Here is a 21,533-nt window from a genome sequence, read left to right on the forward strand (position 1 = left end):
CCTGGGGTTGGTGTGTTCCTATTGTTAACCTGTAAAGCAAAAGCAGGGCCAGTGGTGGAGGCCTGGGAGGCAGGGGTTGTGTTGCCACAGACTGGTGGTATTCTGACATGCAGCAAGCACAGATAGTAGCGAGGCGCCCTGAAACTGTGGCTACCACCAGGAAGCATCACAAATGCCGTGTCATGTTTGTATGCTATATTTACATATATGTATTGCACAAGGTACTTGTATTAATGTATGGATTTTGTTAGGCTTGCTGCTGTATCCTAGGCCTGCGCTGATATGAAATTGAATCAATTGGGTCCATGACTGATGTGATATGTGATTCCAGAGGTTAAATATCAGAGCTTACTTTGAACAAATGGGCTAAATAAAAGGTGTGATCCTAGATTCCTGAGTAAAGCCCTAGTCATGACTCTGTAAGGGGAGGGTGAGACAGAATCCTCCCTCCTTCCCTAGTTGGGAATTTCAGGGTATCCTTCTGCAGCCATTGCTACAGCACACAGGCCATTGCAACCACCATGCCCACTGCACATCCACCGACCCATGTGGACCATGTTTTGGCCAATGGATCCACGTACCTGTCTAGGTCTATCCCACAACCGCCACTACTGTGATGACATTAACCGTGGGCCATGTTTGGTAGTTTTCTCCCAAACTTTTTCTGAAATCGTAAGGGGGCGGGAAGAGTACCTGCTGTTTACAGGGGCCTTGATCGGCTGGGATCCCTGCTTTAGAAATCAGTTTAGTCTTTGCCTAAGGCTTGTCAGGCTGGTGAACCAGGTAATGCTCTCTCAGCTGTTTCTAACAAATGCCCTACAGACTTTTGTGCTTTGGCAGCTCTGCTCCACAACTCCCACACCCAATGGCTGTGTTAGCATGATGGATTTTTGCAGCATGGAGCCCAGAAGAGAGGGAGGATTTGTCAGTAGACCAGAGTCTATTTCCGTTTTGCCCAAGTCTGCCCCAATGGGGAAAATTCAAGATCCATAAGTTGTGTGGGAAAACGAGATCGTATTTTCAGCTGTTAGTAAAAACAAAGAAAAAATGTTGACAGCTCTACTTTGCCCCAGGTCTTCTTGCAAGATGGTGAGGCAGAGACTCTGGCAGCCTGGCCAGTGCATTTTATTGTATTACTCAGATGTTAATACGAACTTGTGCTTTCATCTCAATGCAGTGATGTGGGTTCTGGCCCTTTAAGGGTACGCTTACACTGCAATGTAAGCCCAGGGTTAGTAGAAGCCATTTGGTTAATGAAAACCAGGGCTTCAGGTGAGACGTGAATTCACAACTTCAGCATGTCTCTACTCAGCACTGCTCTGTAAGTACTAGGGGTAGCCAGTTGAGCCACTGGAGCACCCTCAAGTTAGCAGATCCTGGATTTCTTAACCTAGGACTTGTGCGTCTACACTCATTTGTAACCCCAAGTTAGGAATTGTTGAATACTGGGTCCCAAACTGAGGCTTCAGCATCTGCACTGCATTATGCAGGCCCAAGTGCAACTACCTGTATCCCAGACTTCCTGGTAGCCTCCCAAAATGTGGCTTCTTTAGCCCTTTGTTCATGATGCAAAGTGGAAAAACTTGACTGTCCTCCAAACTTGACTGTCCAGAGGACACAGAAAGTCAGTCCATGGGATTGTAGAATACTTTTAGTGGACCCCCAGAGCATGAATCCAGTGGAGCTGCATCTACACTGCAAAGCAACAGGGCTTGAACCCTGGGTCCCAGCTTGACTCAAGCTTGGACCCTCCACCACTGGGGGGGCTCCTGGGACCCTGGGGTCTGAGCTGAAGGTTAGCACAATTTTCTGTGTCAACAAATGGGGTGGAAGTGGTTAGACTTGAGCCTGAGTTTGAATCCTGGGCTTATTGCAGTGCAGACATACCCTAGAGATTAGTCACTATCATACTTGGCAATGGCATCTGTGCTCTGGATTTTGGACTGCAGGATGCCCAGACACACTCTGGGAAGCTAGGTAGACTGCCCCAAGGATACCAGACTGAGCCTCTTGTGTACTGCCACTTTAAGACTATCGATGTGTTGCCAGGTTTCAGGTTTTTCCCACTCTTAGGAGCACCAGCTGCAGGCGAGTAGCGTTCTGCTTCAGCAGGGCTCGGGAGTCATTCTGTGCTCTCTAGTTCCAGATAATAACGTTTGCTGTTTAAGGTACTTCACCTGAGAGCCTAAGTCTTCCTTCTAGCCTTCCAGAATGCCATCTGCTGCAGCTGGGTCTAACACAGCTTCAGGTATTGCCAGAATGACAACAGTAAGTGGGTCTGCTGCCGTGAAAACTACAAAGTCCTGCAAAAGGCACAAAAGTGTGAGGCAGCATGCCAACATGTATGCGTACAAGGAGCCACCCCGCAGGTGAGAGATTTTCTTCTGTTCCACTTGTAATGCAAATTAGATAAAACTGTTATTGATCTGGGTGAAAAGAGGCATCACCCCTCTACATTTTCTGTTACAATCTATCCAAATGATGAATAAGAACATGAAGAGATAGAGGAAAGTTTCCGTTATATTTTTCCTTAAATCCTTTTTTTTTTTTTTTAATGTTCCTTACAGGACCAAAATCATCTCCAGAGGGGATTTATTTGAGTAATTCCAAAGGTGTCCCATTTTTCAGCAAAGCTGCAGGGAAGTTATAGTGGGTAGTATTCCCTGCAAATGTGGGAAGCTGATATTAAATTGTTGGTTTTGTTTCATGTAGCATTGCAATTCTGTTTATATTGTTTCTAAAGGAAAATCTTAATGGCTGGAGCTTTTAGACACGCTCCCCTGTAAGCGTGAGCACTGCTTGTTCTTCACTTACGGTACACAGTATGCGTTACAGACGGGGGCTGAGATCCTTAGCTCTACTGCTTAATTTGTAATGAAATAGATGTCGGGGTTCAAGTAATTTTTTTACATTCTCAACGAATGCAGCAAGCCCAGAGGTTCCAGGGCTATGAACTGTCAAGCCTAGAGGTGCCGGGGCTCAGTCCTGGCAAGCCCTAGCACAAATTAAGCACCTCTTAGCTCAACACATACACTAACAACATCAGAAAAAGATAATTGCAGAAACCAGTATCTGGGTACATGTCTCATTTTCAGGGATGCGCTATTCTTAATGCCCCTGTAATGAGGTCCCACAGTTAATCCCCAGTACTCACAGTGTGGAGGATTGAAGGGCTAGAGCATTCTAGGCATTTATTGTCCCCGTTTTAACAAAGAGACACTGTATCCTAATCACAATCAAAGTAAAAGATAGTGCTGCATATGGCAAATACATTTGTATTAAGTGCACTTGCAGGAAATGTTTACATAGCACTTAGTTCCTGAAAAATATACTGAGTGTATGAACGGGACAGCATGGTGATTGAGCTGTATGATTTGAAATGTGGGAAGCTGGAGGGTTTGAATTCCTGCTGAGGGATACAGGGGTACCCCAAAGTACCTGACACAGAGTGCAAGCTGGTGCATTCCAAAGGCAAAAAAAAATTGCTCTTCAGAAGTATTTTTCTGAGCTACAGAGATAAATGTCATCTCTGGCAGTGATAATCTAGGAGTAGCCAAGGAAAGCAGTGACTCCACCTACAGCAGAGAAATCAGCCCAATCCTCCCTCCAGTTTGCTGGTCTCCTATTGTTATGCTGTCGTTATAGACCAGATTGCATGTGTGTCTATTCTTTGCTATAGTTCTGAATGGGAATAACTTGTTTTATGTTTGTCCCCCATGGATGTGGGTCTCTTCAGTAACTCAGGTGATGATAATGGTGATTTAAATGTGGACAGCAACGACCCAGAGCAGATCTTCCAGAATATACAATTTCAAAAAGAGATCATGGCAAACATCCGTTGCAGACCATGGGCCATGAGACAGAAGCTGAGGGCACTCAGGTAATAAGAGTTTTCATGGACACTTTCAATCCCCCCATTTATTACTGCTTTTCCAAGTCTCACAGATTTGTTAACCTAAATTAGGTGTGAGCATAGGAATGGTTTACAATCGCTAGAAAACCATGCAGCAGCTATCTTCCTACTACTCCATCATAGAGTAGTACAAGGTTGGGAATCATAAGATTTTGAAAATTAAAAAGCTTCTAAAAGTTGATTACAGCGCGTTTTTGTACGTGTTCATTGAACTTGGGATCAGGCCAGAATAGCTTTCTCTTTGCCCAGCATCTACGGGGTGCTCTAGGTATCATACAGTTCTTCATTCTTTACACTTCAGCCTTGTTTTGGGCTCCAAATTCAGAAGCTTTGTATTGTTGGTTAGTGGTGATCAGAGCTTTTCCTGAGCCATTTGGAATATTAAAAATATTAAATGATTCTGCATTAGAATGCTCAGGAAAGACCACTGTGATATCACCATATGTATTGTACATTCTGTCAAAGATACTCAGCAATATGTGATCAGCTAAATTCTGTCCTTGTGCTCTGTGAAACACTGTCAAAAACAGCACAACTTCGCACAATTCAGGTTGGGTATGTTTGAAAGTAATGAGGCTTTATTGGATAAGGAGACAGAATTTGGCACTTCAGCTTTTAAATTATGTTTCAAATACCAAAGACTAGTACCCATGTTTGCACATTAATGAGGTACATGTAGACTGTTAACAGCATGCAATGTAGTATCATCGTGACCATAGAGTCTAAAGCGATAAGCATTAATGGTTCCAAATTTGAAACATAGTCGAAAAGTTCATAACTTTCTCCAATATCTTATCTAAGCTGCATCAGTCTTTTCACTGTGCATTCGATTTTACTTTTTTTTTTTCCTTTATATGAAATCTCTCCCTTGTCACCTCACTGTGTGCTGGAATGGCACTTTACTAACAAGGAAGGTTCATCGCTCAGGCCACCTTTGCCTTGTCTTGAGAAGCAAAGGGAGACTTTTCTCATATCCCTGGAGTGGGAACCCACAATTTGCAGCTAAACCCAAGCTGCCTTCGTGGATGTGCAAATGCCCTGTTCCTGTCCTGTCTGACTGTCTATGGCCCCTATTCAGCTCCCACAAAAGTAAAAAAATCCCATAACTTTAGTGTAAGTATAGAATCATAGAATATTAGGATTGGAAGAGACCTCAGGAGGTCATCTAGTCCAGTCCCCTGCTCAAAGCAGGACCAACACCAATTAAATCATCCCAGACAGGGCTTTGTCAAGCTGGGCCTTAAAAACCTCTAAGGATGGAGATTCCACCACCTCCCTAGGTAACCCGTTCCAGTGCTTCTCCGCCTTCCTAGTGAAATAGTGTTTCCTAATATCCTAAACCTCCCCCACTGCAACTTGAGACCATTACTCCTTGTTCTGTCATCTGCTGCCACTGAGAACAGCCTAGCTCCAGCCTCTTTGGAACCCCACTTCAGGTAGTTGAAGGCGGCTATCAAATCCCCCTTAATTCTTCTCTTCTGCAGACTAAATAAGCCAAGTTCCCTCAGCCTCTCCTCATAAGTCATGTGCCCCAGCCCCCTAATCAGGCCTGGCTCCAAGCACCAGCGCAGCAAGTAGGTGCTTGGGGCAGCCAACAGAAAGGGGCATCACGTCTGTCTCTTTGGCGGCAATTTGGTGGCAAGTCCCTCAGTCCCTGCCACTAAATTGCCACTGAAGAATGAAGCGGCGGCAGTAGAGTTGCTGCCGATCACGGCTTTTTTTTTTTTGCTTTATTTATTTATTTATTTATTTATTTATTTTTTTGCTGCTTGGGGCAGCAAAAACACTGGAGCTGGCCCTATCCCAATCATTTTCACTGCCTGCTGCTGGACTCTCTCCAATTTGTCCACATCCCTTCTGTAGTGTGGGGACCAAAACTGGGCACAATACTCCAGGTGTGGTCTGGAGCAGGATTAGGCCTGTATGCATATCTTGTCCAATACCTCTGATTAAAATGGAACCAGTAATTTAATATTAATCAATTGCTATATTGATCAACCCTGTGCTTTAGACTATACTTTCAATAGAAGTGTCGGTATCCACATAAACTGAACTAAATGAGGTATTATGTTGTTCTTACTTTGAGAAAATTTAGGTTACATTTTTACAAAAAAAATTCTAGAAACCAGGGAGCAGGCCACAGGAAAAAATGTTACTGAAGCTCTCCCTAAAGTGAAAATCTTACGTTTGTTTTGCAAACTGTTGGGATCTGATCCTGTGGTTCTTTCTCAGACAAAACTTCCATTAATTTAAATTGTTAGCAATACTCTTATTTTAAATAAATGAAGTTTTGCCTGAGTAAGGACTTCAGGATTGGGCAGGTAGTCTGTTGTGACAATATTTCCCATTACTTGGCAACTTTCATCTATGTGTGGTATGGCCCAAGTTCAGAGAGTAGTAAGATTTTTGGTTACATGAAATAAAGATTTTGTCTTCTTCTGCAGACAAGCTAAGGAGATTGTGTTGAAATATGAAGGCAGGCTCACTAGAACAAGAGGTTACCAAGCAGCTGGTGCAGAGGTACGTCTGCTTTTCATTAAAACTACAGCTCTCTCCTCTAACAATTATCTGGAATTCTCATTTTCAGAAGTACCTTTTTTCTGTGAAACACTGCTCCCCAGTTCAAGAATTGTGTGGAAGAAAAATCCAGTTATAAGCTTCTTTTTTCTATTAAGAATTTAGTAATTACATTTTTGCAAACTAATTTGATGTATGAGGGATGGGCATTGTTCCGGTAACATGAGTATTTTTTCTTTGCAAATACACCAGCAAATAATGAGTGTCTGCCAGAAGGTTGGTGATGGGAACAGGAGCCAAACAATGTGTATTCTATAAAGAGTGATTTTGCTGAAGTAGGGGCCCAAGTACAGTCATTTAGTATGAGAAGTATTTCTGACTTTTTGTTTTCAAGGTAATGTTATGAACACTTATGGTAGAGAGCCTATGGGAAAATAGTATGTGATCAAAGGTTGCCATTTTTCTAATGGCTGGTAACCAGATCCCTGGGGCCCAGCCTTTGCCCTGCCTCTTTCCCCAGGCCCCACCCCTGCTCCGCCTCTTCCCCCAAGGTCCCACCCCTATCACTCACAGGGTCTTCACCAGCACGGCCGAGGCCACCTTGCCTGTCACCTGTGAGCTGCAGGCTGGCTTTGGAGCTGGCGGCAGCTGCTGCTGCTGCTGCATTGCCTCCTTTCTTCCACTTAGGGTTGCCACCTTTTCCACAGATTAAAAAAAACAGACATCAGGGCTTGTCAGATGACATCCAGGGACACAAGCAGAAACCCAGACTGTCCAACTGAAAACCAGACAGGTGCCAGGCAACCCTAATGTGATCATGTAATTAAAGACTGTATCATAATGCATACACAGAAGGGGACTGAATTAAGGTTGCACGGGCAACCTCAATTCTGATATTTCCTAACTTTTGAGGGCTTGCATTTACATACTTAATGATGTGCTTGTACTGTACTGTGGGATGTGTGTGTGTGCGTGTGTGTGTGTAATAGAATATAAAATTCAGGATAACCAAACTAAAAAATGTAAGGCTAAATATTTATCTGTTGTTCTGTTGACACATAAACAACAGTACTTTTGCTTTGTTCTTATGTCATCAGAAAGAGTTGATAAAAAATACAACCTTCCTGGATAGTGGTAAGTTGTGTTTTATTGGCCTGTCTGTGGGGGCGAGCCCATGCACACACATACATTAGGCATTATGAGTGAAGTTTTGCCATTGACTTCAATGGGGCCAAGATTTCACCCGGTTTGAAAGATTTGAGTGCCTAAGGACTTTGAGCACACAAACACCTGCTAAATTGCACAGTTTGGACTTGTTTTTAGTTAATACTTGCTAGATTGTAACAAAATTTTGGCTTTCACTTTATACTTCACAATGTCCTCAAAGTCTCTGGGTATCTCATTTAATTATCCATCTTGTGTGTTTTTACTTGTCTCTGTTCTGAATACATCTATATATTTCAGAAGTTCGTTACCAGTAATTATTGTGTTTGGCATAATAGCATTAGCTTGCTGACTATGAATTAGGGAAACTAGGAAGTCCTATTTTTTGGTAAAGGGTTAAATTCAACAGCAGAAGTGTGAGAGATGAATTGTTCTTTAAACTAGGGAGACAGGTTTAGACAGTTTTTTCCAGAACAATTTTGACTGATAACCCATTTGGCAAATCATGAAATACACAATAGGAGCATTACACCACCAGAATAAGCATTCACTGGTTGAATATCCTGAGAGCAGGATACTTAATTAGCAACTTGTAAGGGTTTACTAACCCTTCCATAGGTTTTGCACCCATCACCGTAGCCATGTTTAAAAAAAAAAAAAAGCTGGCAAATGGTATGTAATATTATTTTAGCAATAATTAACAATTAGATTAGATCACTTCTGAAGTTTTGTTCATTATGATTAAAACTAATAAATCAATGTTTGTTCATATAAAAATTATTCAGAGTCTTGACTATGAAGATGAAAATTATTATTCCTTTTTATTCAGGTGATCAGTATGCAGGACTAGAAGTTATTTTTTTATCAATGCTACTCGAAGCTTTTTTAGATTGACATCCAGATATATATAATGTATATACCTGCAGTGCAACCTGTACAAGTTGCTTGATCCCTTTTCCAGCCTTATGAACGCTGCCTTCCAATTAAAGTAGCGACTTAGGTGCAGTTCATAGCATCTGTTAATTCTTGCAATAACACCTTAATGGCATCATAAAAATTAATTAACTTTGACCATGTAGATTGATGCATTTATTAATTAAAATGTAAGTCTGCTTCTGCTTTGGCTTTAGCAGATTAGACTATTTGTAATATGTTGATATTGCCATTTGCTTATATATATATATATATATATTCAAAATAACTAGATCTACTGTAAATTTGTGTTTAAAAATGACTAATGTACATAAATGTTGTTGTCATCCTGAAATTCAGCAATGAACAGAATATACAATATTTCTCTACTTTTGATGAAACAGAAGCAGATAGCATAAGACAATGTCTATGATATTATCTTGAATTACCTGATAAAATACTGTACTTGCATATAGCCAATTTACAATAGCTAGTAAAGTTACTATTCATGAATTAAATAAGAAAAGTTACTATAATGTTTTGTGAGTAGAGGTTACTGGCATGAAATAATCTGAGTGCATATTTAAGGTAATATTTTTATTTCAAGGACTTTCAAAATTTGTCCTCAGTTGTGCACACAGTCACTTGTGCATTCTCGTTTGCACATGCAAATGCCATTCTGTGTGAAAAATCTGTCTGTCTATGAAAATAATTAGGCACACACAAATTAGAGGCTAAGTTGAGGTCCCTTTGAAAATGTGTCCAAAGCGCTTAAAGTAAATCCTCAAGCATAGAGTTGAGACCACATGATTATGCTGCAGTTAAATATTAATGATCACTGTCTCTAAGAAGAATTAGGACTTGGCTCAGAGTTACTTATTCTTATACATTTGAAATTAGGTGTTATGTATTAATTCAATAAGAAATCTGGTTTCTTATCCAGTAAGATTCCTTAATAAAATATATTAACACTGTGATAAATGCTGGCTTAGTCTTGTAACAATTTCTGAATCTGTTTAAAATTCTTTGTGCTCATAAATTCATCTTCTCATACATTCTCTCTCTGATGCATTCTTTACTTTGCTTAAATATTCATTTTCCTTGTCACAGGTTTAGTTTATTCTTATCTTTTTTTCTTGTCTAAGGATCATAGGGTGCCCTCAATCACTTTTGTGCAACTGTCCTTGAGTTTATCCCTGAGGTTGTTCTGTAGATGGAACTTGAGCTCGAGAGAGAGAGCAATGTTTGCATCTCCCCAAAAGGAGGGTCTCCACAGAGTAGGCAGAGGGGGAAAATAAGGCATGATCCCCTACATCAAAGCAAAATAAATCTTTCTTGTCAAGGCCAGCTCCAGCGTTTTTGCTGCCCCAAGTGGTGAAGCCAAAAATAAAAAAAAAAAGATAAAGGCGTGATCGGCGGCACTTCGGCGGCAGCTGTACTGTGCTGCTTCATTCTTCGGCGGCAATTCAGTGGCAGGTCCTTTCCTCTGAGAGGGAATGAGAGGCCCGCCAGTGAATTGCCACCAAAGACCTGGACATGCCACCTCTTTCCATTGGCCACCCCAAGCACCTGCTTCCTTTGCTGGTGCCTGGAGCCAGCCTTGTTTCTTGTTCTGTTGACATACATGTGCCACAGCAAAGCTCTTACGGTGTAGGAGATGTAAGTGTAACAATTCTTACCAGCAGCGAACTTGGAATCTTGAGCACTGAAGCCCAAACCTCTACCATTTGCACTAAAGGATTAACTGCATTAGCTGAAAACAGAGGTAGGGGGTTATCCTCAGTGTGGGCAAAGACTTTAGAGGTATGTTACATGAGGAATTCCTTTCAACTAAGAATGTAACTCTTATGCAAAGCATTAAAGGTTCTGTGCTGCTGTTAATATATACAGCTTCAGACAAATAATGTGCTGATATATTAAAATATATCTCAGATATATTTCAAATGGGTCTAAATTTAAAATATATTGTGTTTTTGTGTGGGTACCCTCAGTGGTTGTTCCAGATATAAAAAGAGAGGAGGAAAATGCTCTTTGTATGTATTCTCTTAAGATCTTTAAAACTTCTCTCTTATATATGCATGTGTGGTTTAGTGGTTAGAGTGTTCACGTGGGCGTTGGGATTCCTGGGTTCTATACCTGGCTCTCTGACTTCTGGAAAGTTTCACGACTGTCTGTGCCCCTACCTTGACTCTGTTTACGCATCTTACGTACCTCACAGGAGTGCTGTGAAACTTCTTAGTTGTTTTTTATAACATGCTTTCTGATACTAGATGAAAGATGCTTTACATGGACAAAATACTTTGACAATTATTGCTTTATGTGTAAAAGTTACAAATCTCTTATTTCTCTGCCCTTGTCTTAGCTCTGGAAGAAGTTTGTTCGGCTTGCATATAACTTTATGGTAATCTTCATTCCTTGGGAAATGAGAATAAAGAAAATAGAAAGTAAGTATGAAGATATAGTGGGATTGTGCAATGCAAACCATGCTAAAATACTAGGCTTAAGGGTTATATTTGAACTCACTGAATTAGTGAAATATATAATAATATTATAAAAACATTCAAAGTTTCATCCAAGTAGTGTGGTTGTCATTAAAAAGTCAACACATTTATTACTTTTGGTGTGTTAAATATCACATTTGTTTGTCAATGATAGTCTTTAGTGATACTAGTATAATGTTACTACAGTGTGGCAACTGTAGTTTGAAAGGCCCTGTAGCGCTATAAACTGCTGAAGTATTTTTGCAATACAGACATAGGCCCAGCTGTTTGTATTGGGTCTGGCCCAAGATGTGCTCAGCACAGGACATGGAGTGGGAAAGCTGGATCAAGCCCATCTATCCAGCCATTTGGCCTCTGATATAATACTCTGAAACCTTATATAATTTAGACAGTGGCAGTTCAGGCCATATTTCCTTTTGACTCTTGTCCATCCCTGACCTGCCTCTTACATCAGCAAGCTGGGAGCAGATGTCACAGAGCCAGCTATGTAAGGGAAATTCTCCTAAAGCAGAGAATCTCCACTTACTCTGTTAGAAGCAAAGGGAATGGAGCCGAGAGCCAAGACCTCACATATAGTCTGTATTTAAAAACTAAACTTTCCCTCCAGTATAAAGTGCTTTGAGATCTGTGGATGAAAAGCACCATTAAGAGCTAAGTATTGTGATTGACCACCTTTAATAGCTATATTAAAAGTGGTCAAAATTGGAAAAATATATTTTCCTGACAATGTTCACATCTAGCTCTAATCTTGTTCTAAGTGGAAGGGATTTTTCTGTATTGCAGATATTTTCACATGGATAAAACTGCTTCATAATTTTGGCAATTTATTGGCAACTACTGTATTTATTTAGCTGTAAAATGAATGTTCGGATCAGACCATTCAGACTTTTTACACTGCTCCTTGTTTGTATCAACTAAGGAAGCCAGCAGTGTTTGTACCAGTGAGCTCTTCCTGCTCCTCCCAGATGACAGGCAAACATTCTCCCTGTCTACATGGTGTAGTATTCCTTCCCGACATGTAATGAGGGCCTAATACAATCTGCCTCCACACCACACACCTAGTTGTTAAAACCCTTCTGACCTTCTTGAAATTACAAGCACCCAGACTGCCCATTTATCCACTTCTGCATCACCTTAATGACCAACATTTCTGACCCAACCAGTCGTGTGCCGGTGTCCATACTCCCACTTATGTAATAGAGATTGTGGATGTCAGTCTGAGGCCCCATGTGACTTGCTTTGCACAAACTCTGCAATACTTAGGACCAACTGTGATCATGTGGACAGTGATGGAAATCAGAATTTTTGTGTAATAAAATTGTAAACAAAGAGGGCCTGATTCTCTGCTCCTTAATGGTGTTATGAATTATGAGTAGTTCTGCTGTAGCCAATGAAGATGCACTGTGAAAATCAGAATTGGAACTATTTTCAGTCCAGACAAAATCAGGAGATACTGGAAATATCACATTTAAAAAAGGACTGATCTTATTAAATTTCCAGCCAGGTTCTTAGATGCCGAACTAAACAGGTGAGATTAACTACTACTAATAGCTACACATGCATTTTGATGTAAGTTTCTGCATAAACAGCAAATAAGAAGCTATGTATAACCTGAACCAAGAAGATTCCTGTAATCATAACTACTTCACTTGTAAATATTGTTGTGATTTTTAAATCTATGAATAGCAGTTTATATTACAGTTCTGTATTATTGATGTTATAGCATTTTCTCTGTCTTGATCTGTGCATTGCAGAGAAGGAAAAGTGTTGTGTTTTTTTAATGATCAAATAATACTTCATTAATAAGTGATACAGTTTCTGACAGGCTTCACAGCTGATATAAGTATTTCCTGTGGTTTCAGGTCATTTTGGATCCGGAGTTGCCTCTTATTTCATCTTTTTGAGATGGCTATTTGGAATCAATATTGTGCTTACCATAATGACAGGAGCATTTGTGGTCTTACCGGAGGTTAGGACGTATCTCCAATATCTATGGAAAAACATTGACTGTAGCATTTCCCTTCCTGAATTAAATAAATGTTCTGCTCAAAGGCATACATGATTTTTTTCGAGTGTACAATTTAAATGATTTAAAATACTTTCCTCCATTGAGCACTATTTCTGCCAGAGGAGGAGAGAAACTTGCCATTAATGTCTCAGGTGACATTTTACCAACATACCAATGTAATGTAGATGTTTCTGATTGCTGATATTAGGGACCCAATCCTGCAAGGTGCAGAGCATGTGTTGAGCACCCGAAGCTTCTCTTCACTTTATCTGGAGAAATCGGTGCTCAGCATCTCTCAGTTTTTGGCCCTTATGTCTTGTCTTATGTATAAAAAGAAAAAGTCTAGCACACCAATCTAATATAGTAGGAAGCAGGTTTTAATGTACATCGGTGTGATACATGATCTAAAAATTTATCTTCCCCATACATTATACTGTGCTTTAATACCTCTTATGTCTATACAGTAATAACTTATCTAAAAATTAGACTTCAGGGGCTAAATTCTGCTATCAGATATACATGGCCAACGCCCATTGACCTCAGCAGGAGTTGAATGCAGAATTTATCACTATGCTTCTACTTTAGAATGAATGAAAATAATAGTACTTCTGATACTTCCCCTCAGGTAGGCAGTTTGTTGCGGCTTGTTTCAGGCTGTGCTCAACAGACCATGTGGTAGCACTGTCTGCCTTACACAATTTTTAAGACCTTTTCTCTCTTATCAGCTCCTGGCAGGAGCGCCATTTGGAAGCACCATCAGCAAGACCATCCCAAAGGAGCAGTTTGCATCAGCACAGGACCTGGACACCATCTGGTCACTGGGGGCAAGGCTTAAAAACACACTTCATTGCTTTGTTGCATGAATTCTTCAGGTGTTAATGTAGTCAGGTGTGGGTGCTGATGTTGACTGTATGTTGTCTTTGCAGGGTTATCTCCAGTACTCTGTTTTGTTCTACGGCTACTATGGCCGAGATCGGAAGATTGGTAAAGCTGGGTATCGGCTGCCTCTGGCTTACTTCCTTGTTGGAATGGCAGTGTTTGCTTATAGCTTCATCATCCTCTTAAAAAAGTAATGCTTCCCTTCTATTGGTGTTTGCCCAGAGATATAGAGTCAAGCCGTCTGTGTTATATTCTTTCCCCTTCCCTCAAAGAGCTCCTCCTGGATTTAATTCTGTAACTTCTGCATCATATTCAAGCCTGTTAATATCAAAGAGGCACCTTTACTGGTAGATTAAGGACAGGACCGGGATCCAGGAACTGCTGAGCTCTAATCATAGCTTGTTCTTTTGCTGTCACTTACCCTCTCTCCTTCAGCTTCCCAGTTTATAAAATGAGGGTAATGTTTAGCAGCCTCTAGGGGTGTTGTGAGCGTCTGTATAGTGCACTGAAGATGTAGGGCCTGATTTTCACTGAGGACTTTATCAGGCCTCCATTCTTCCAGAACAAGTATTATGACAAGAAACTTAAATTGCTACCTGTACATTTGCCGTACTAAGATTCCTATCCAGTTAAATACTAATATAAGAATGCTGTCATAAAACTATTTGTATTGCTTGAACTGGTACAGTGCACAGTACTCCTATGAAAGCCTATTTATTTCCTTTGCTATTTAGGTAGAAGGACTGGAAGTAACATAGGCAAGAGGGCCTGCCAGTGCTGACCATAAATCTAGAAACATGCAGTACTTAGTGGGGCAAGGTCACTTTATCCTCTCTCCATACAGTTTCCCTTCCTCTCAGGGTAACTAATTGTCTGATAAGTTGCAGTCCAGGAGGATTTTTAATATGAGCTGTAATAGCTGTGTCAGCCACAAAAACTATCACTCCTTTTTCATTAGATCTGTTATTTTAGGTCAGGGTGGTCATTGTTTTGGACACTGGTTCACACACTGATTACACATTCAGGTTCTGGATGAGGTTTGCTTTTCTCTATCTACAAAGGATGCCGCCTTAGGTCATTGACTCTCTGTTTGCCCATCTATTGTGACCCTTCTACCATTTCCTATCTGAGGTGAAACAGTTCTTATTAGCCTCTGGTAAGCCACACCAGTTGCACATTGTATTGTGTTATGTGAAACATGTGTGGAATATGGCAATGGCATACGCTGGTAGGCCCATATGGCTACTACATACACAGATGGGCCAAATGTCCAGAGAAAAGGAGGAGGTGGCTGAATTTGTGACTTCAACGCTGATCCAATGAAGATAATTGAACCAACTATTTGCTGTACAGTAAAATTCTACCTATTTAATTATTTTCTAAGATACTTAGAGAGAAACATGGTCTCATTTAATGTATTGTAGAGCACAAACTCATATTTAATATTCTGAAAAAAACAGAGCACCAATATCTTTGATTAAAACAAGATAATTTATTTTCATATTGTCAAGGTAGTTTTTTGGTAATGATCACCTAGCTCCTTTAAAGACCTATTATTTATTACATCCTTACGAAGGTCTACTCACCAGAGACGGGAGGGCTATTTTTTAAAACAATAGCTGAGTAAAGTATCATTAGATTTTTCATGTGATTATCAGTTGTCTTTTTACTGTGCCATGGTTATTGTTATCTGCATTCATAATAAAGGATAGCCATCAAGTCTGTGTAAGATCATCACATTTTTGCCAAGTTATCTCTTGACCATAGTGACAATGTTCTTACCTTGCCATGACACCTTTTCTCCAATCAGATCCTACACAGAGGTTTTAAAAGTGAATTTAGTCTGGTGAAAGGTATACAATGGACAGCCCTTGAGACTGAAGTCTTCTATCAGAAACAGGCAGCAGTGGACATTTTCCCATACTATCCAACCAATGTGCTTCAACTCAGAATTGGAGTATGCGTTCCTAGGGGCAAGGAGTAGTTCAGTCTCTGTATCTTTCTCTGTTCTTGGGTTCTCTATGGAGATTGCCAACAAAGATGCCAGTTAATTCCAATGTTGATTATTTTTTGTGGTATAGACACCTGTGAGCCAATTCACATCACATAAACCGTCACACATTTACAACAATTAACATTTATTATTATTATTCTTTTCCAGAATGGCAAAGAACTCAAGAATGAGTCTAGCAAGTGCCTCTGATGAAAATTATACTTTCTGCTGGAGAGTGTTCTGTGCTTGGGACTATTTAATAGGAAATCCAGAGGCTGCAGAAAGCAAAGCTGCTGCAATAGTTAATAGTATCAGGGTAAGCAACGAGACTCTGAGCAAAAGTGTAGTTTAGGTCAGAGGAGGGCAAACTACAACCCACGGGCCACATCTGGCCCACAGGACTGTCCTGCCCGGTCCTTGAGCTCCCAGCCGGGGAGGCTAGTCCCCAGCCCCTCCCCTGCTGTTCCTCCTCCCTCACAGCCTCAGCTTGCTGTACCACCAGCCCTCTGGGCAGCAGGGCAGCGTGGCAGCCAGTCCTGGTGCTCTAAGCAGCATGGTAAGGGGGTGGGGAGCAGGGGGGTTGGATTAGGGGCAGGAGATCCTGGGGGGCAGTCAGGGAACAGGGAACAGGGGGCATTTGAATAGGTGTGGGAGTCTCTGGGGGCCTGTTGGGGCAGGGTTTGGGGCAGTCAGGGGACAGGTAGCAGGGGTGGTTGGATAAGGGGTGAGGTCCCGGGGGGTCTCGGGATGGGGGAGCCAGGGGACAAGGAGCAGGGGGGGTTGGATGGGTCGGAGGTGGATAGGGGGCAGGGGCGAGTCTGTTTGGGGAGACACAGCCTTCCCTACCCAGCCCTCCGTACAGTTTTGCAACCTCGATGTGACCCTCGGACCAAAACGTTTGCCCACCCCTGGTTTAGGTTGGTTGCTTTGTAAATAGAGTGATTTTTTCATCCATTCTATTCCATACTGTTTCTTTCCTGTTGTGCATTGTGTTTGTTTCTGACTCTGATTACCTAGCAGAGGGCTAGTATCAAATATCTTACTGCTGCTTCATGCACTTGATCCTTGCACCCACCTTTCACTGATGACAGGAGTTATGGTTAACAGGCATGATATATAAATCAGAGGGTTCTCATCACTTTGTCACATGACACTTTTTTCAACAATGTCATTCCATTTCATCTATTGTGCGATGTTCCAACAGCAGCATCTTAACCCCCTAATTACATGTGTTGTTTGGAGTTTAAAATCTTGAGACAAATGCATCCTTGGTGCAACTCTATCGAATCTTTGAATCAGGAGCCTTTTAATAACCTGATAATATGCATTTATATTGTACTTTCACCAAAATAGTTCAGGGGCATTTTATAACTAGATCAACATTAAAAGCTGCATTAAACATGAATCTTTTCCATTTAGATTTTTAAAAATACACACAGCTTTCCTAATATCCAGAAGTAATTGATTCCATAACCTTGGCACTTCATCACTAAAAGCCCTTTGTCCAAATGACTCCAAATTGTCTAGGACAAACCAATAAACAGTTTGATTTGTATCTCAAATGCTGGGATGACCTATGCTGATAGTATTTTGTAACATCTACATGTGGGTGTTACATGCCTCAGGGGAAACAGGCAAGAGATATATGCAATGTTGTTGTAGCTGTGTTGATCCCAGAATATTAGAGACCAGGATGGGTAAGGTAGTGTCTTTTAATGGGCCAATTTCTGTTGGTGTGAGAGACAAGTTTTTGCATTACACTGAGCTGTTCTGAAATGCAACCTCAAAAGCTTGTCACTCTCACCAACAAAAGTTGGTCCAATAAAAGATATTATCTCAGCCACCTTGTCTCACACAGGTGATGTGTCCTTTCTCTGAACAACTCATAATCTAAAGGTCCTATCCTGCATTAATATCTGCTAGTGGCGACCTCAGGTGCAGTCCTATTCAAGCAAATGAGACAACACAACCCACAGGTCCACATTAATGAATCCTAGAACAGGACTGGGATCTAAACAATGAACGTGTTAGAAAGGAGTGAATATAGCATACACCGGGAAAGAGAGGGTGATAAAGTTCTTAATGTCTTTGCTCCCCCCAAATCCCCTTCACTGCTTAAACCCACAGCATGCAGTTTGCTTATTAAGTAAAGAAGCACAAAGCCGTATCTCAGCTGTTCCCCAGTGCAGTGCAGGATCTGATCATTTTAACTTTTGTGGTTTGTAACAGGTAGAGGAAATGTTTATTGGTTTTACTGAATGCTACTAAAATGGTAATTCTGTGTTTCTTTCAAGGAAGCTATTTTGGAAGAGCAGGAAAAGAAGAAAAGCAAAAACCTGTAGGTATACATGGCTGAGGCTATTTTCAAAACTACTGTTTAAATGCAGATAACACAATGTTGACTTGTTTGTTTTATGACCTAAAAAAATATACAGGAAACATCTACTTGTCCAAGATGGCCCATCTATAGCATTTGCTGTGTGACTCTTTTCCAGGGCTGTGACAATATGCTTAAGGATTATTGCAAACATCCTTGTGCTTCTCTCACTTGCCGGAAGTATTTACATCATTTACTTTGTTGTGGATCGATCCCAAAAATTAGAGCATACCAAAAAGGAACTGACGCTTTGGGAGAAAAATGAGGTACAGTATGTTAGCTGTATTTGGCCTCTTTGTTAGTTTGTAATTGTGCATTCTGGTTAGAGTTCTGTGTTCTGCAAAGTCTTCACAAGCCTCTTGGCTGGTTATAAATTACTGTTGATTTTGCTGATATCTGTCCATAGTATGGGGCCAAACTCTGCCCAGCAGCCCCCCGATGGGTTTAGAGAAGCCATGGGATTACTCCTGGTAGTAAAGTTAAAACACATGCATAATTGTTTTCAAAGTCAGGGCCTTAGAGGAGACCCACGAAGGAAGAGTGTGCTTCCTATGCGTCACTGAGCACAATTCTGCAAGCATCAATTGCACTGGAGTTTTAGGGCTGCGGGAGTAAATTAGGGGAAACATGGGGATGGAGCTTCAGCTACATGGATGCCATACACAATTACCACTTCCCCTGCATAGCGAGGGGTTCTTAGTGGCCACTTAGTGGGAGTCTAGTAGTTGCTCAGGGCACAGGGCCTGCAATTCTCCTTGGGCCTTACATAGGCTGTAGAAGGAGGCAGCTTTCTATGCACCCATATAAGAGCCAAGCAAACAATGGTCCATGGGCAGTAACAACTATTTGAAAAGCATTAGCTTGAGGATAGCAACTGACAAGTGAGATCAGAGAATAACACTATCTTCAGATTTCTTGTTGTTAATATAAAAGTAATACTTCTATAATAACATAAACTATAACGTAGTTACTAAGGTGGGAGGATTCTTAGCAATATTCCAGATCGAGAATTCTGGGTCACAAATGTCCTTACTCTTGTCAATGATGCATTTAAAAGTAGAATTTGCTGAGTTATCACAATCACCACTAAGTATTTCTAGTGCATCATCAAGAGTTCAATCAGCAAGCAAAGAATTCTTCAAGTCCCAAAAAAGGATACGAAAAAGCATCATAAAGACTGTCTTTCTATTCTGTAGGTGAGTGTTGTTGTTTCACTAATTACTATGATTGCACCCTCTGCATTTGAACTTGTGGCAGCACTAGAGATGTATCACCCTAGAACCACTCTTCGCTTTCAGCTTGCCAGGTACAGGGCATATTCAGTATCAAAGCAGTTTTTGGTTTGTTTGTTTGGTGGGAGGAAAGAAATGTATTAATGACACATTTTACTTCAGCCAATGTAGAACATGAATAGAAGTCTTCAGAATAACCCTGCTGGATGACTGTGTCCCATAGACTATGCTTGTTGTTTTCAGGGTTCTGGTTTTATATCTGGGAAACCTCTACAGTTTAATTATTGCTCTGTTGGATAAAGTGGACAGCATGAGTATCGCTGTAAGTATTGCTGGTATTATTATGAGTCTTAAAATAGCTACTTTTACACATAGAACTCTTATTGTAGCATATTTAAAGTCCAAAATAAATTTGTTTTGAAACCAAAATATACCTATTAAAATATAGTGGAACTCTGATTAGAAGATAAGTTGTGGTATTCATTTATAAATCTTTTCAGTCAGCTAGAAATTCAGATCTATAGGGATGCTGACAAATAACACAAACAGCCATTCTGTGCATCGTTTAAGTACTTCGGTAAAATAGGTCACCATTTTAGGCCAAATATTTCAACCTGGTCTAAAACCAACTTCCTGTTTTTTGCCTACAAAACTAGTAGATCGTTTGCACATACAGATCAGAAAATTGGGTGCCTAGCCACCTAACTCATCCATGAAGTTATATGGCTGAGCACATAAATCGGTGCCTTTGCAATTTTGGATGCATGGACATCTGCACGGTTTTGCAGGCAGTTGGAGACCACAGCTGAAAATGTAACACTTAGAAATTTAGATTAAACTTCTGTTCCATTCTTCCAGGAAGCTGAAGCTAACAGCAGTACAAGTAACTGGATAGATTCCACCACCTTTTTAGCCACCAGAACCCTTCCCGAAGAAGACAACTTATCTACAACTGTCCCTGATATAAGAATTAAGGGAAACAGCACGTTGACTCTGGAAAAGAGTCATACTCAGAACTATACAATACCTGTTGTGCTCGTTAACAAGACAACTTCCTATCCCTACAACATGCAAAGTCAGAAGGATCAGTGCTGGGAAACGTACGTTGGTCAGGTAAGTCCCTTTTTTCCTATTAAGAAAAATAGACCAAATACGCTGCTTTGCTTTACTAACAAATTAAAAATCACATGGTAGTGTTATATTCCTTTCCACAGACCTTATCAAGGCCAGAACTAAGAATATACAGAGTGACATGGATCTAAAATAAGTAGTACCTCTTGTCGCTCTCTGACCAACTCTCCCATTCAGTTCACCTGGTAGAACTTCTGCCCTTATACAGTGACAGCCCACCTGATTTACTATTTATATGCCAGATTCAAAGACAGCAAATCCAGCTGTTTTATCAGACTTGTCTTAGCCAGTTAGTGTGCACAAGTGAGGAGGCACAGAATGGGGGTTCTCTCATCCAAGCAGGGCATCTCTGAGAATGCAGAGGAGCATGAATCCCCCTGCACTCAGAGTCACCACCACAGCAGTGCCAGGGTGGCTGGTGGAGTCCCTGCAGGGAATTCCCCTCTGGTACTTGCAGCCCTGCTAGGTGCCTGACAGAGAGACATTAGTGGGAGCTGGAATGAGTAAGAAAATCTCATAGAAAACCCCGGGTAACCATTGCCACTTACTTTTTTTAATTTAAAATCTTGGAAGTAAGACGAATGTCAGACTCCCTCGGTCCTTGTTCAGTCCTCATAGTTCGTAAGTGCCTACCCTACTTGGGCAACTGACATTCCCCTGGGGCAAAAGGAATCCTTGGGTGGCATAGAGGGCATTTTTGGACAGTTCAGGACTGGGAAGAGGCAGAGGACAGCACAGCATACTTATCTGGTGATGGCCATCCAGAGGAACAGTCCCTAGGGAACCTCTGCAGCTGTTTCAGACATTAGGAGACTCTAAATTTGACAGGGGTTGGTCTCTAGTCAGATTGAGGGTCAAATCAATGGAAAGATGGCTTGGAGCCCTTCTTCCTGCTCCAGTCCCAGA

The 21,533-nt window shown here is 41.1% G+C and overlaps 1 protein-coding gene across 1 annotated transcript in view; it reads left to right on the plus strand.

Annotated features, from left to right (window-relative positions):
- Nucleotides 1-21,533, plus strand: part of TMC3 (transmembrane channel like 3) — an 88,581-nt gene that overhangs the window by 53,903 nt on the left and 13,145 nt on the right. Inside the window, exons 2-14 of the mRNA XM_050967844.1 lie at nt 2,203-2,369; nt 3,737-3,880; nt 6,358-6,433; nt 10,869-10,950; nt 12,870-12,976; nt 13,741-13,839; nt 13,942-14,084; nt 16,056-16,203; nt 18,182-18,225; nt 18,383-18,530; nt 19,461-19,570; nt 19,740-19,818; nt 20,355-20,609. Of these exons, the coding sequence (XP_050823801.1) occupies nt 2,212-2,369; nt 3,737-3,880; nt 6,358-6,433; nt 10,869-10,950; nt 12,870-12,976; nt 13,741-13,839; nt 13,942-14,084; nt 16,056-16,203; nt 18,182-18,225; nt 18,383-18,530; nt 19,461-19,570; nt 19,740-19,818; nt 20,355-20,609 (1,593 nt within the window). The 5' untranslated portion in view covers nt 2,203-2,211. The remainder of the gene's footprint in view (nt 1-2,202; nt 2,370-3,736; nt 3,881-6,357; nt 6,434-10,868; nt 10,951-12,869; nt 12,977-13,740; nt 13,840-13,941; nt 14,085-16,055; nt 16,204-18,181; nt 18,226-18,382; nt 18,531-19,460; nt 19,571-19,739; nt 19,819-20,354; nt 20,610-21,533) is intronic.

This window comes from Gopherus flavomarginatus, chromosome 9, assembly GCF_025201925.1.
Source record: "Gopherus flavomarginatus isolate rGopFla2 chromosome 9, rGopFla2.mat.asm, whole genome shotgun sequence".
NCBI classification, from domain to species: Eukaryota; Metazoa; Chordata; order Testudines; family Testudinidae; genus Gopherus; species Gopherus flavomarginatus.